General features: G+C 36.7%; 1 protein-coding gene across 10 annotated transcripts in view; it reads right to left on the bottom strand.

The window, feature by feature from the left end:
- Positions 1-14,921, bottom strand: part of RYR3 (ryanodine receptor 3) — a 242,759-nt gene that overhangs the window by 106,016 nt on the left and 121,822 nt on the right. For all 10 annotated transcript variants that reach the window (XM_082058587.1, XM_082058594.1, XM_082058592.1 and 7 more), the window contains 5 exons: positions 14,559-14,785; positions 11,295-12,096; positions 10,579-10,779; positions 9,886-9,988; positions 5,822-5,959 (listed from right to left, as the gene is read on the bottom strand). In XM_082058587.1, the coding sequence (XP_081914713.1) occupies positions 5,822-5,959; positions 9,886-9,988; positions 10,579-10,779; positions 11,295-12,096; positions 14,559-14,785 (1,471 nt within the window). The remainder of the gene's footprint in view (positions 1-5,821; positions 5,960-9,885; positions 9,989-10,578; positions 10,780-11,294; positions 12,097-14,558; positions 14,786-14,921) is intronic.

Genomic DNA, 14,921 nt, shown 5'->3' with positions numbered 1-14,921 from the left:
GGTGAGGGAGGAAATAAAAATCTGTTTTAAACTTCAAAAACTGCCAGAAAGGAGGATGATAGCTCTGCCTTTTAAAATCAAATATGCAATTCAGGGGCTAGTCAGGGTATCTTGAGCAGCTTTTAATGCTCATTCACTTGAACTATTTTGCTATTCAAACAAAGGATCTACATTGTCTTCAAAAAGATGATCTACCTGGAAACATTTCAGAAACGTATGATGATGCAAACACCCTACGGAGTAGGAGATGCCAACTAACTTAGAACAGAGGAATTTAATCTGTGTTTCCCATCTGTTTGGAGAAAGCCACTGTCACCTGGGAACACACTTTCTAAAAAACTTGCATTGTTTGGAACTACAGCATGCATATTGCTTGAAGGAGCGCTTTTGTATACATTACACATTCAGTGACCACGAAAACAATTTTTCTGAGCCCAGAGTTTAGGAAAATTACCAGAGAACTAAACACATGTTCCAGTCCATGTCCCAACAAATGTTCATTGTTGATATAAAGTAGAACAGGTTTCTTTCCTGCATTTTTAGTGAAGTTACCTCTTGACTTTCCCAAAGTTCTTCCAATGGTAAGAACTGACCCCTCCCAATTTTCAGCACAAAAGCATTTACAGCTAGGGTATATCCATTTATTTTTGTGTTGCTAACTCTTCTTCCTTACAGTTTACTTAATGATATATTTACAGAAAACCATCATTAATTCTCAGATTTTGTTCAATAAACAGGCCCTTTTCTTTGAGGACAGATTCTGTATTTCGTGAAGACAGCCCTATTCTTAGGGGCCGGTTATCAATGAAAACATTAAACAAGCTTTGTTCCAAAACACTGTGTAACTGTCCTCAATCAAAACAATTTCTTCTTTCAGTGCAACAAGGCAATCTTCTATTTGATTCTTGCACTAAACTCTTCCTTCCTGGACTAACTAATAATTTCCTGTAACTTTCCAACTCAATGAGTGTCACTGATTTCTGGTTACATAAATATAATACACGTCTGTCAGAAAGCCTATAATAGTATTAAAGAGTATAAATACTACTCTGGCTTTCTGACTAGAGGGGGGGAACAGGATAAGCATTGGATAAAGAGCACCCTGAAGTGGTAAACTCAAGGAGTTCGTTTTTCCTCTTGTGAAATTATGTTAGGTCTTTGATAGCTCAGGTGATGGCCTCTCTCACAAGGCTAAAGTACTAAATGTGCACCATTTTTTGTCTTTCTGTTTTACAAATCTTGTTCCTTAGTACTGCCAGAAATATATATTTTTTGTTGGATTGAAAGGAATATTACTTTCAACGTAATATGATATTCTGGATTTTTATTGTTTGATGAGGGAAAATACCGTATGATTCACTCCAAACAGATATTTTCCACTTCGGCAACAAAAATATTATCTATGCTGACTCAATTATACACGTGAGTTAACTATCAGATATTTATGCACATATAGCTAAAAGATTATTACAATTTTTAGTACAAACATAATATCCCACAAGAAACACATTCTCATGAAATGAGAAAACAAAAACCAAATTGTTTGCCTGACACTGAATTGTCTATGCAGAGGTTCCCATGCATAAGTGCAACAAAATAATCCTGTGGGTTTTAGAGCCTCTCTCTGGAGTTTTGAAAATTTTTCTCCATAACAAGTGTTAGTGTTTCTTGAGTTTTAGTACCTTCGAAGGTTTTAATTTTTTGATCCTGATAGGCTTTTAAGTGGCATATTGCTATATGTAATTACTTTTAGGCAATATGGCAAATAGCTTTGGAGAAATCAATTACGTCCTTGCATGGATGAATTTTTGGTCAAAAAATAAGAAATGGAGGGTAGAACTAAATGGTAGCGATCACAAAGAGGGAGAAACAGCAGTGAAGTTCTGCAGGTATCCGTGCTGTATTCTGTGATGTTAAGCACCTTCCTTCCCTAAAAGACCTGAGGAGGGGATAAACAGACGCAAATAAGTTTGATGATACAAAGTTATGAAGGATAGCAAATACAAGAGAAACTGAAAAAAGATGCAGAATTTAAAAGGACGAAACTGGGCAAAAAATGGTGATGAAATTCACAAAAATAAAGTCACGGCAAATAAAATGAGATAGGAAAATATAGTCCTAATTTATAAATAGAACAATAAAATGTGAACAGAGATAGGATCTGGCAGATAGATCCATGGAAATCACAGAATCACAAAATAGTTGAGGTTGGAAAGCACCTCTGGAGTCCATCTGGTCGAATCCTCCTACTTAAGCAGGGCCACCTAGAGCCTGTTGTCTGGGACTGTGTCTGGATGGCTTTTGAATATCTCTAAGAGGGAGAACTCCCTTATCAAGCATGCTAAAAGTTTACATTTGCTCAAGTGGTGACTACACAAAATCTGTCAGAAAGATACAATGAGGATATAGAAACGTAAACCTCTTTAGACTCAGGAAAGCTCCTAAGCTGCAGATAACTGGAGATTGGGACAACATTAAAGTTGCAAGTATCATATCTGACTGTTTTGTTCTTACTTGTCCCTAGATAACCATTGTGGTCGCTGTTTGAAACCAGGTATTGCATTGGATGGATCTGAATCATTACAGCCACTCTTACCCATTATATTATTCCAAAACTGTAGAGTCTACTTAGCACTTCTAGCTCTGAGTGCATAAGATTCATTCCCAGGATTGATTTCTAATCTCAATATTTCTTAAAGACACAGAACTTTGCACTCCAGTTTCTACTGTCTAAAACTAGACACTTCGCAAGTTGCCGCTCCCAGCCACTTTCACATCCTTGCCCATATTTAAGCACAGCAGCTCATTTTTGGGACTTCTAGCTGAACTCCTGCAAAGAGGAAAGCCAGAAACACTAGTAAAGTTTGACAAACCTTTTATTTATGAGCCTTTAAGAGGCATTAGAGTTAAAACCCTCAGGAAATAAGAGTACTGTTCTTCGTAGGCTGCTGTTACGCCTTCTGTGCATCTTAGTTTAGGTGTAGCAGAGTCTGCTTAGAGTCTCTTTTTCTAATCAGATGTTCAGTGACAATGATCTGTTGTTTCCTCCCTTCTAATCCTTTATTACCCTCTTTTGCCCTGTACTGAAACAGAGAAGCTGCTGTCTTTCTTGCACTTGAGCGAACAGGTCTCCTTGCAACTCAGTCAAAAGATGAGAATAGATTAGAAAAAGAATATGTGATGACTTCACTATGATCTCAGTAATAATTAGCAACAGTCTGATACTCTTTTTGACTGCTAATAAATCATAAATGTACTGTACTGCAACCAAGTTTTCTGTAATCAAAATTTAAAAAACACGCAACAAGATAATGGAGCTACCAGCTGGTGGGAAGTCTATTGTAAGTAACAACTAGTAAGTTAACGGTCTGTGGTTTTGGTGTAAGTAGCACTCTAAGGAACAAAGTCTCAAAGGACACACAAAAAAAATTTATTTTATTTCCTCTGCATAAAGGTAATTACAAAAAATATAACACCCTGTAAGTGTTCGAATACTTGCTGGATAATGCTTCTGAATGTATTGTATGAATATGAAGAAAACTTGCTGTAAGAAATTTGTAGTCTCCTTTTCTGATTACTTTATGCCATTAGGCATTTTCAAGTAATAAGACATATGAAATACGGCAAGCACACAGCATTTGTGTACAAATAACAACAAACGCTGTTTTAACTTACGCTTCTACAGAAAAGACAAACTTTCCATCTTTTTGTATTCCAAAAAGGATTAATTACAGCACTAAGTCTATGCATCATTCCCTCTGTGAGTAGAATAACATTGACTTAACTACATTTTTGTTTCTTACAAGAATTAACTTTAATTAAAGAGTAAAGTCTTTCATTGATTAACATCTGTCAAGCTTTGCACAGCTTTCTCTTAGTGCAACATACAAAATGGATATATAAGTTATCAAGTGATATATACATCATATGAATCAAGTCCAAACAACATCCACAGTGCCTTGTAACATGTAGCATCAGGCCTTTTCAAGAAGAAAGCTCATCAACCTATCTGCCCAGCATCAGCCAAGAGAGATCTTGGACTGTCTGGCCTACAGAAGGCTCAGACGCAATCTCCTTGACGTATATAAATACCTGAAGAGAGGGTGTAAAGCAGCCTAAAATTACATTTGGCCCATTGAAGGCAACTGTGAGGCTGATGTGGCCCCCAGTGAAAATGGGTTTGACACCCCTGGTGTAAAGCAAAGAGAAACAGGCTCTTTTCAGAGGCCAGTGACAGGACAAGAGATAATGGGCACAAACTGAAACACAGGTGGGTCTGTCTGAACAACAGGAAAGACTCATACTTGGAGGAGGACTGAGCACTGGCAAAGGTTGACCAAGGACATTGTGGAGTCTCTAGTCTTGGAGTTATTAATAATCAAAAGCCATCTGGATACAGTCCTGGGCAACCTGTTCCAGGTGGACTTGCTTGAGCAGGGGCATTGGACCACATGACCTCCAGAGGTCCCTTCCATCCTCAGCCATTCTGAGGTTCCGTGAATCACTGCCACAGGGCATTAAAGATCTGAAAACACAGGAATAAAGACTATCTATTGGCTTACTCTTCCACATGATTAAACTAATTAACTTTAAAAAAATGAATATATTGTTTCAATAGTTACTCTCCATTCTCTGTTGTGCTTCTTCAGCTTTGCTAGGTGGAAGGACTGTTTTCAGAGGTGTAATATACATTCTCTCATGTATGTTGTTCCCAAGTCTGTGGAATAAATTCTCTCATCTCATTAGTTTCAAAACATATATACAGACTTTTCAAGTGTTTTGAGTTAAATATTTCTATTTTTAAGAAATGTTAATAGCTTAATGTTACTCAGAAAACACACAGGGATATCCAAGTCCCCCTCCTCTGTAACATTCTGCTGCAGAAAGGAACACTGAAAAAACTTTCTGTTAAATTGTGTCTGTTCTTGTCCCATATATTTAAGCAACATGAAAGCTCACTGTAAAGGACAATGAGATTTATAAACTATAGAGAAAAGTTTTCAGGCAAATTGATGATATCTAGACAGTATTCTTCTCTGCTCTCTGATTTTAGAGACACATGTTAAATATCTAGAGAAGCAGAGAGTAGAATAAAATTCTGGAAAATTCTGTTAATTCAAGCATACATTAATACAAAATTTGTACTTGTGAATATAAAGGTGTTCCTTCTTTTTAATTAGTCAAATAGATTGATTTTTTTTTTTTTAATTCATAGGGTTATGGTCAGAAAGGATATGGTATGGAGATATATATGTGTGTGTGCCTGTGATGATTGAGATAAACCAGCACAAGATATGAGTTTTTAATGAATGTTTATATTCACCATCATCAAGTGAAAAAAGTGAAAGCCACCCCTTTTTATACAAAGAACAAAGAACCATTTTGTTACATATATATCCTGGTACTGAGATGCATACATCTTCTCAGAGAGCAAAGAAAAATAAAATGGAGTTATGCTGTAAAGAAAGTTTTTACATCTAAAAAAACCACATATAAATGGAAACTCTGCAATTTTGGAATGCCTTTGTCTAGATAGTTGTGCCATAGATAAATGTTTAAATTTCTTTGAAAAGAATATGCACATTTTCAACCCTAGAGTTAATTACTTGGATCCAAAATCTTCTACCCATTTTAACTTCTTGTTTAAGAATGCATCTAAGATGTTCAGTATGCAGGACAACTGTTCTAGGAGGCAGAAGAAACTTAAATGGACTGTGTCCTTCACTTTGCTATAAAGTTTTAGTGGACAATACACTCTCATAGACATTGTACACCCTGAACTCTTGCATTACGCAAATATTTATGTAGACAGAAAACTTACTAGGAGATTTCTCTTCTTCCTCCTTAGGCTCTACTTTTTCTGCTTTCGGTGGACCTTTGATTTTGTACATTAACGAACGGAGTTTGCCAGTCAAGGAGGAATCTTCCTCTTCCTCTTCCTCTTCTTCTAGTGGAATACCTTAGCAGATAATAAAACTGGTTAGAAACAAGACTTAATTTTTGAAGATTAACTCTTTTTCAATATTTAAATGATAGCAAAATATCCACATAGATTTTTTAACCAGCAGATTTCACATAGGAAAATAAATGTAGTAAGGCCAGCAGCTTTAACATATTAGCTACAGTAGCACCCCTTGAATTATGCTTATTTCAGTATACATACTTCTTATATCTAGATTTATAGTACTATTTTTTTGGTATTATGATCAAAGAGGTGACATTTTTTGAAGATTCTACTATGGCAATTAATTTTGACTCAGAGTCATATTTGATTAAATATGTGATCATTTGTTTCATATTGCAGAACATAAGCTAAAGAAAGAAAAGTGTGGTTGTGTGTCCCAATATATTACAATTTTTCAGTCAAGATATTTAGCAGTCATAAACAAACCTGTTAAATGAATTTAAAACAATAAGGCGGCAGATGTTCAGAGATTAAACCAGTGATGCATGGTTTTCATGAAAATGTTTCCGATCAGAAAGGATGTCATTTTACACAGTAGTTTAATACAGTTCACCACATTGCTTCACAACCATTCAAAGCATTTTCAAATCTTTCACAGCTCTTAGTGATGATCAGATACCACATGTGTTATGTGCAGAAGCACAGAACATCTAAGCAGGTTTCCTTCAGACCACAGCTAATCGTGCTGAGCTGAAAAATAAGCTTTTGCTCTTTGGCTGCTGCTTGAAGTGAAAATGAGAAAAGGAAAAGATTTCCAGACAGAATACTAAGATATGAGCTGGAGCAGAAGGAAAAGAATAAACTGAAGAGGCTAAAGCAGGTATTAAAAAAGACCAAAAAAAAAAAAAAAAAAAAAAAAAGAGAGAGAAAAGTAGAACCGAGCAGGCTTTGCTGCTGGCACCTACCAAGGGGAAGGAGTTAAAGTTATGACTAGGAGTGACTAAGTGACTAGGAGACTAGGAAGAAAAAAATTCAGAGGCGGTGGGAAAGAATGAGAGACCTAGAAACTGAAATTGGAGACTACATATGGAATCTTAGGAATGGAAAAACTGAGACTGGCTGGGCAAAACAAAAAGCTAAGAATGAAGGAAGGCTACAGTCAGTCTCAAAAACATAGGAGCAGGAAATTGTAGCCAAGAAGAAGAAGAAAGAGAAAGCACACAAGTATGCTAAGGAAAGCAAAAAGCTATCTGGCATTCAAAAAAAAAAAAAAAAAGGAAAAAAAAGAAAAAACCCCAGACTCTCAAAGCAAGAGGAGACAATTGGAGAAGAACTCTTGAGTTCAAGAAGAAATGCCCTGGCACGATGAGTAAAGACAGTGTTGGACTGAAGGAGGTGGGATCTGTTACTGTTCCAGGCAGGGTCTTATCTAGTGCCTCATATCATTCATTGTTCATTCTGCATTCTTTTAGCATTTCAGTCCATTCAGAAGCTGACCATCCCATATTGCTACTGGTTAATCACTTAATTCAGGTGGCCAGAGGTCTGCGCACTAGAACAGATGGTTTCAACCCAGATAAGTGTCAATTCGATATTATACAATCAAGTCTGTTGTACACTTGCTTAGTTTGTTTACAACCAAGAAATTACATGCAAAAATTATGATAGAGGACTATTATTTTGCAGTCAAAATTAACCATTCACAGTTAGGACATGCTGAGATTAAGACTGTGTGAGTAACTTTAATTCAGACTATTTGCGTACATTCATTATGAAGCAGCCTTTAATTACTTGATTGCATACATATTTTTCCACTTAGACTGCAAAGCACACTTAGTATTAAAAGGCTGATTAAATATTCTGAGCACAACTATTCATTTTATCTGCAGCTGTGATTGCTTAGTACTGATTTTCAGGACAAAGTCAGGACACAGATAATGAGGAGCATTTATCCACAGCGACCACCTATGATAAATCTGTACAAAGTAATGAATACAGTTTTATTTATAATCCAGAGGATCATTAAACTATTTTAATAATGAGACTGTGCTTTCTGCACTTCTCTATCTTCAATTCTCTCTCATTCAATACACACATTTATAATGTATTAAACAATAATAAAAGTACGCCCCTAAAAAGGAAAAAAACAAAACAAAACAAAACACCACCAACAAAAAACTCCACACAGTACAGTTTCACTTTATGAAAAGATGAAGAGTGATCAGGAGCTAAGCTAATTCAATATCAGCAACAAGACTATGAGGTAAAATAAATATATTGCAAAGCTAAGACACTTCCAGTGAAGTTGGGGGTCTTCCATAATCTTCATCCTGGTGTCTCAGAGAAATCTCTGACGCCAAACAGGCATTATCTTTGAAAACCAGAGCTTAGATCAAGTGCTAAGTGACTCAACAACGTAGTCAATGGAGAGAAAGGGAAGTGTTTATGAGGATATTTATTAACTTTAAAGCTTGGAAGAAAAATGCTGGAGTGAAAGAAAGAGATTTGGTAAGCATTTAGAAGCAAGGAGGAATAACACAGGAATGTCAAAAAACAAATTACCTTAAACCAACTAAATTTCCACCTATAATGTAGCTAACCTTACAGATACAACCCTTGATTTTAAGGACTTCTTATACTGTCTTACACAATTTCCTCCAAAATAAGCTGATGAAACACAACCTAGGTACCCACTGACTTACTCAACTTTGGCTGAGGCTAAGGTTGAGGTTGTTGAAAAATGATAAATCTGGTTTATTATGAAATTGCAACTTGATGGTTGCTGGAGATCCCAATAGGGTACTGAGAAATAGCAGCACAAGGTGACAGCAGAAGCTGTAACAATACAAGCACAGAATGGTGTAGGAGGCACCATGGCTACAAACAGAAATTACAAACTGTTAATTACAGGTCACTAAACTAATGCAATTCCATGAACTGGGTGAAACTGGTTTTATAGATAACCAGTGAAGAAAGAACTAGCAGCTGTATTAGTAAACATTTAAAAGTGACCTCAAGCAAACAGAAGGAGGAGGAAGAAACTATTAAGATTACAGTGCTCTTCCTGGGGAAGAACTTGAGATGTTGTCAATTCACAGTAATGACCCTGTCCCCTTCTTGAACAAGATGGGTGCCATCAACCATAGGACCAAGAAATGCACTGGAAGAGTGACTACCAAGATATTTATCAAGTAGGTAGATATGAAAAAGCTTGTGTATCACTTTTAACTGTGTAGTTATTAGGAATGAGAAGTAATAACTGGATGACTCAGACCATAAATGTTAGTAACTTTGTAAATGGACTGATAATTCCAAGATTGTCTTAATTAAACTGATATCTCAGTAGACTAACAAAAGATTCTTGGCATCACATATAAAATGTGATTCCTTAACCCAAATAAATTGCACAGGCTATCCATTGTAGCTCACCCTTGAACTACACCCCAAGGACATTAAAATTAAATGACTGGGGCAAGTAAAGCTATAATCTGCAGTGCGATAGCATTTTATAATGATTGACCACCACAGTTATGTGTACACCAGAAAACTAAGCTAAAGCAGCAGCAGCAGCATCCCTTACCTACTGTTTTCAATTAGATTTTTCTAACACTTAACTTCACAGCAATAATGTTTCAGTACCTTTTATCTGGTTGTACACATACACAGGTTTATACAAATCTTTTAAGGTAATTCAAAGTTCTTTTTGGATTGTTTTTATTTTTTCTAAATAAGTCTAAAACTGATATATAAACAGAACAATACCAATAATATTTAATAGGTACATACCAATGGAACTTAAAACCATGCAGGGTTTCCAATATTTTTGTAACATGCATGAAAGTCTCTCAGGAAAGTCACCATGTAGACAGTAAGACATTTAACAAAGAAACTTCGGGCTGGAATTTTTTTAAACTGATCTGTTCTTTTTTTCATGTAAAGTGTCAAACAAACACAAACCATAACAAAACCTTGCCACTCACCACAGTGAATTAAAAGATCATCATGAAATTCATATAACTCATCCCGAATTTCCTCTGGACAGGGACAATCCTCTCCCAGTTGAAAATTCAGCAACATATTAATCTTTAAGGGAGTTAAAACACAGTTACAACACTGAGGTAAACTAAGACATACTCTAATGTACAGCCATTCTTTATCTGTTTATAATCAAATTTCTAATCACATTAACACAAAACACAGTTTTCTAATACAACTTAAAGAACAAACTAAAGCCATAGTACTTTGCAAGCTTTAATTATGATTAACATCAAAATACAGCTACACTTACTAATAAAGCTATTTCCTGGAGTTAGAAAAGACTATTTCCAACATACAGATGTCAGCACAACACTAACTTCCCGTTAACTTTTAGCACATGAAATTATCAAATTATCATAATCTTGCAGAACTGGATGAATCTCAGGTCCTCAGCATTAGGCAGTAATATTCAATTTTTCTATACTGTTGAGAACTCTTAATTTTGTTTTAGAGTTTGAATTCTGGAGCACAAGTATAAGCATTCTGACATTCAGTATTTTGTGGTATCTTAATAAATTTTTATTTCAAATTCAATTTTGTTTCTCTAGTAGTTCAAATAGCAGTTTAGAACTCAGAATGCTATTATCACACAGAATTTCTTTTATTTTTAGATTCAAACATTCGTTTAATATTACCTGTTCTTGAGGAGGAGACCGAAATTCTTTTGTCTTCTTGGCAGTCAAAGCAGCAGACATGTTCAAGGCTTGCATGAGTTCATTGTACCTGTACTTCTGATTATATTGCAGTTTTGATACATAACGGTCTGCAAATGATACAATTGCTTCCACTCTATGTTGTAGCTCACAGTCACAGAAATAATTGAGTAAATGACACATCTAGGATAGAAAGAACATAATTAAGTTCAACAGTTTAACAAACTCTAATTGGGGAAGAACTGTAGTGGATACTATACACTGCAACAGACTGTAAAAAATAGACTTTTTTCCCCTATTTTTCTTCTAATACTGTAAAGGTGACAAATTTACAGTTTTATTATCTGATTGATAACACTATATTGTATTTGCAGTGTTTCACTCCATGCACTCAAAACATGTAGAAATCATAGATTTATATAATAGGTTGGGTGGGAAAGGTCCTTTAAAGATCATCTGGTACAACTCTCTCTCGTTTAAAACACACCTATGAAATAAGTACTTGCATATCTATTTTGAGTGTAGATACATGTAGAAAGAATTGCATCATCATCAAATTTGGTTATTAATGTGATGTTGTAAGGCAAAGTGGAATAAAGATCTTCAGGATTTCAAATCTTACAAACTATAGGGAACAGACAAGCACTACCTTTCATCAATAGTGGAACATATGTAATATATTTATATTAAATAGTCACCTGAAGCTTAACAGATTCTGGTAATCTTGTCTGCAATAATCCCTTTGCAGGAGCTTTCGTTTCTTTTATTGCTTTCTCCCCAGCTTCTACAGCTTTTTCTTCAACTTGTGTAACTTCTTCCTTTTCCATCCTCTCTTCTGTTTCTTCCTTGTGATCTCCAAACACATTGGGATCAATGAGGAGTAATACCTGCTTCACATCATCATCATCAAAAACCCCCATTATGAGCAATGTTGCTATCAGTTTAAGAACAGGAACAAACTGGAATGCAACCTGTCCTCCTACAGGGTCTCGTATATGAGCACCGCTACACTGTACTGCCTCTGTCAGCATACTTATGGCCTTGGATTTCAGTATATCAAGGGGTATCTCTGGGCTGGATGTCTGACGTTCTTCACTGGCCAAAATAAAGCATGGAGTCGAAAAATTAAAGTCTGGTTTCAGACAAGTGCTAAGCCCTACTCCAGGTAAACCATGTTTCTTCGTTTCATCAGGATATAACTTAATAGTTCGAGTTTCATCTGTAACTGGAATGATAAATTCATTATTCATCATGAGCTTGGCTTTCTTGGCATACTCTAAATGAATACTAATGAGCAAGTCGTAGAATCCAGAACGTAGGAGACCAGGTAAATATTGGTTATCTATTGTGTAAAAAAGTTGAGATACGTCCACATGGCTACAAAGTGCATAAGCAACTCTAGTGTTACCTAGAGCACTAACTGAGCAATAGAGCTTTAAAGTGTGATAGTGAAACATCATCAAATCTTCTTGTTCACATAGTTCCAAAATATCAACGCATCTGTTAGGAAATAAAGAAACAGAACGCAAGTCAATTTCATGACTAGTGATTTTGTAAAAGAAAAGTTCTATAGTCTCTTTGGTCAGTTCCACTTTAAACCATCAACCTGGATACTGACTAATCTTAACGTGTGCATCACTAAACCACTGGAAAGGTGGTAATTTGATGAGATTATTTACAATTACTACTCCAAATGGGGGGGGGGGGGGGGGGGGGGCGGGGCAAGAAAGGAAAAACGTAAGACAGAGAATCTTCTTTGGAATCCAGGGTAAATTAGAGCTTGTTTTTAAAAGAAATGTATTTGAAATACTTAAACTCTGTGGTAATACTGTCACTTAACAGTGCCTTTATAGTTTATTGAAGATTACTATTTCATTTTTTCCACAATACACAGTATTTTTTACTCTTTTATTGAATTCAGTTTAATTAATGATAAATAAAATTGGTTATTGAATTATTCACAGAATTGCAGAATGTTAGGGATTGGAAGGGACCTCAAAAGATCATTTAGTCCAATCCCCCTGCCGGAGCAGGAACACTTAGATGAGTTTACACAGGAATGTGTCCCAGAGGGTTTTGAATGTCTCCAGAGAAGGAGACTCCACAACCCCCTGGGCAGTCTGTTCCAGTGTTCTCTCACCCTCACTGAGAAGAAGTTTCTTCTCAAATTTAAGCGGAACCTCTTGTGTTCCAGTTGGCACTCATTACCCCTTGTCTTACCATTTGTTGTTACCGAGAAGAGCCTGGCTCCATCCTCATGACACTCACCCTTTACATATTTATAAACATTAATGAGGTCACCCCTCAGTCTCCTCTTCTCCAAACTAAAGAGATCCAGCTCCAGCAGCCTTTCCTCATAAGGGAGATGCTCCACTCCCTTAATCATCTTTGTTGCTCTGCACTGGACTCTCTCCAGCAGTTCCCTGTCCTTCTGGAACTGAAGGGTCCAGAACTGGACACAATATTCCAGGTGTAGTCTCACCAGTGCAGAGTAGAGGGGAAGGAGAACCTCTCTTGACCTACTAACTTTCTAATACACCCCAGGATGCCATTGGCCTTCTTGGCCACAAGGGCCCAGTGCTGGCTCATGGTCATCCTGCTGTCCACCAGGACACCCAGGTCCCTTTCCCCTAAACTGCTCTCTAATAGGTCATTCCCCAACTTATATTGGAACCTGGGGTTGTTCCTGCCCAGACGCAAGACTACACTTTCCCTTGTTATACTTCTCTCCAGCCTGTGCAGGTCTCGCTGGATGGCAGCACAGCCTTCTGGCGTGTCAGCCACTCCTCCCAGCTTGGTGTCATCAGCAAACTTGCTGATAGTGCACTCTAGTCCCTCATCCAAATCATTGATGAGTATATTGAATAATACTGGCCCCAGTACTGACCCTTGAGGCACTTCACTAGATACAGGCCTCCAACTGGACTCTGTCCCATTGACCATGACTCTCTTGCTTCTTTCCTTCAGTCAGTTCACAGTCCTCCTCACTACCTGATCGTCCACACTTCCTCAGTTTAGCAGCAAGGATGCTGTGGGAGACTGTGTCAAATGCTTTACTGAAGTCAAGGTAGACCACATCCACTGCTCTGCCATCATCTATCCACCTCGTTATGTCTTCATAAAAGGCGATGAGGTTGGTCAAGCGTGACTTCCCCTTGTTTAAGCGATACTGACTGCCCCTAATGACCCTCTTACCCTTGATATGCCTTGAGATGGCACCAAGGGTAAGTTGTTCCATCACTTTCCCAGGGATGGAGGTGAGGCTGACTGGTCTACAGTTACCCAGGTCCTCCTTCTTGCCCTTTTTGAAGACTAGAGTGACATTTGCTTTCCTCCAGTCCTCAGGCACCTCTCCCATTTCCCAAGACTTGGCAAAGATTATTAAAAGAATTTGCAAAATAACTGAAAAAACTACAGCAGTTAAATTATCTTTCTGCTGCTCTTTTGCTTATAGTTTGATTTGTCACTGGTTGCAATATTTGATATTTGGATAGATTTTTATTAAACTCACTCCCAAGATAAAAACTAGTGAAAATCTAAGTCAGGATCTTGTAATTAAGAACATGAAAACTTATTTCATGTATATTCAGAGCAAATGATACAGGAACAGATTACATGTTTTTATTACCAAAAAAAAAAAAAAAACCAGCAAAATAATAGTTGCATGTTCTTTAAATCTTTTTCAAGCTAAGAAAATCTCTGTGTTTAAAGACCTAGAGATTTAAGAGATATTGTATTATAATTTATATAAAGTCAAATAGTCAAGTTTTCTCTTACATGTGCAAATGTCACCCCATGGCATCAAAATCATCCAGCCTCTTGTATCTACCTAAATTTCACAAATACAGCAGGTAAGATCAGAAATTGTAAATATTCTCTAAGGCAGGTTTAACCAATACCCAGATATCAGTTTTCAATACATATTGTCCACATCAAGGCACTGTAGTTCCTCCCAAATGTACCTGTTTTCTTCTGGAATATGCAGTGCCATCATCTGCAGAGGTTCCAAACACTGCACGACCCAGCCATGACGTTCACTGACACGCTCAGTTTCTACTTTTAGAAAGCTGTTTGGCATCCTACTCCATAAAACAGGTGTAATTGTTTGCACATCAAGGCGAGGGGGACACTGAGGAACAGGGTTTCTTTCTTCACTTTTAAAGATTGCTGCTGACAAAGGCATGGTATTCTGAAACAAAACAGTGTATTAAAATTATTTTTTAACATCTAATTACGAATAAACGTATAATACTGAAAGGGAATATAATTTATTGATAGCAAAGAACACATAGAAATATGTAAGTTATTGCAATAAACAAATCCAT

The sequence above is a fragment of the Streptopelia decaocto genome (assembly GCF_964273445.1).
Source record: "Streptopelia decaocto genome assembly, chromosome: 7".
Lineage (NCBI taxonomy): Eukaryota > Metazoa > Chordata > Aves > Columbiformes > Columbidae > Streptopelia > Streptopelia decaocto.
This window is presented reverse-complemented; position numbering and strand designations above follow the sequence as displayed.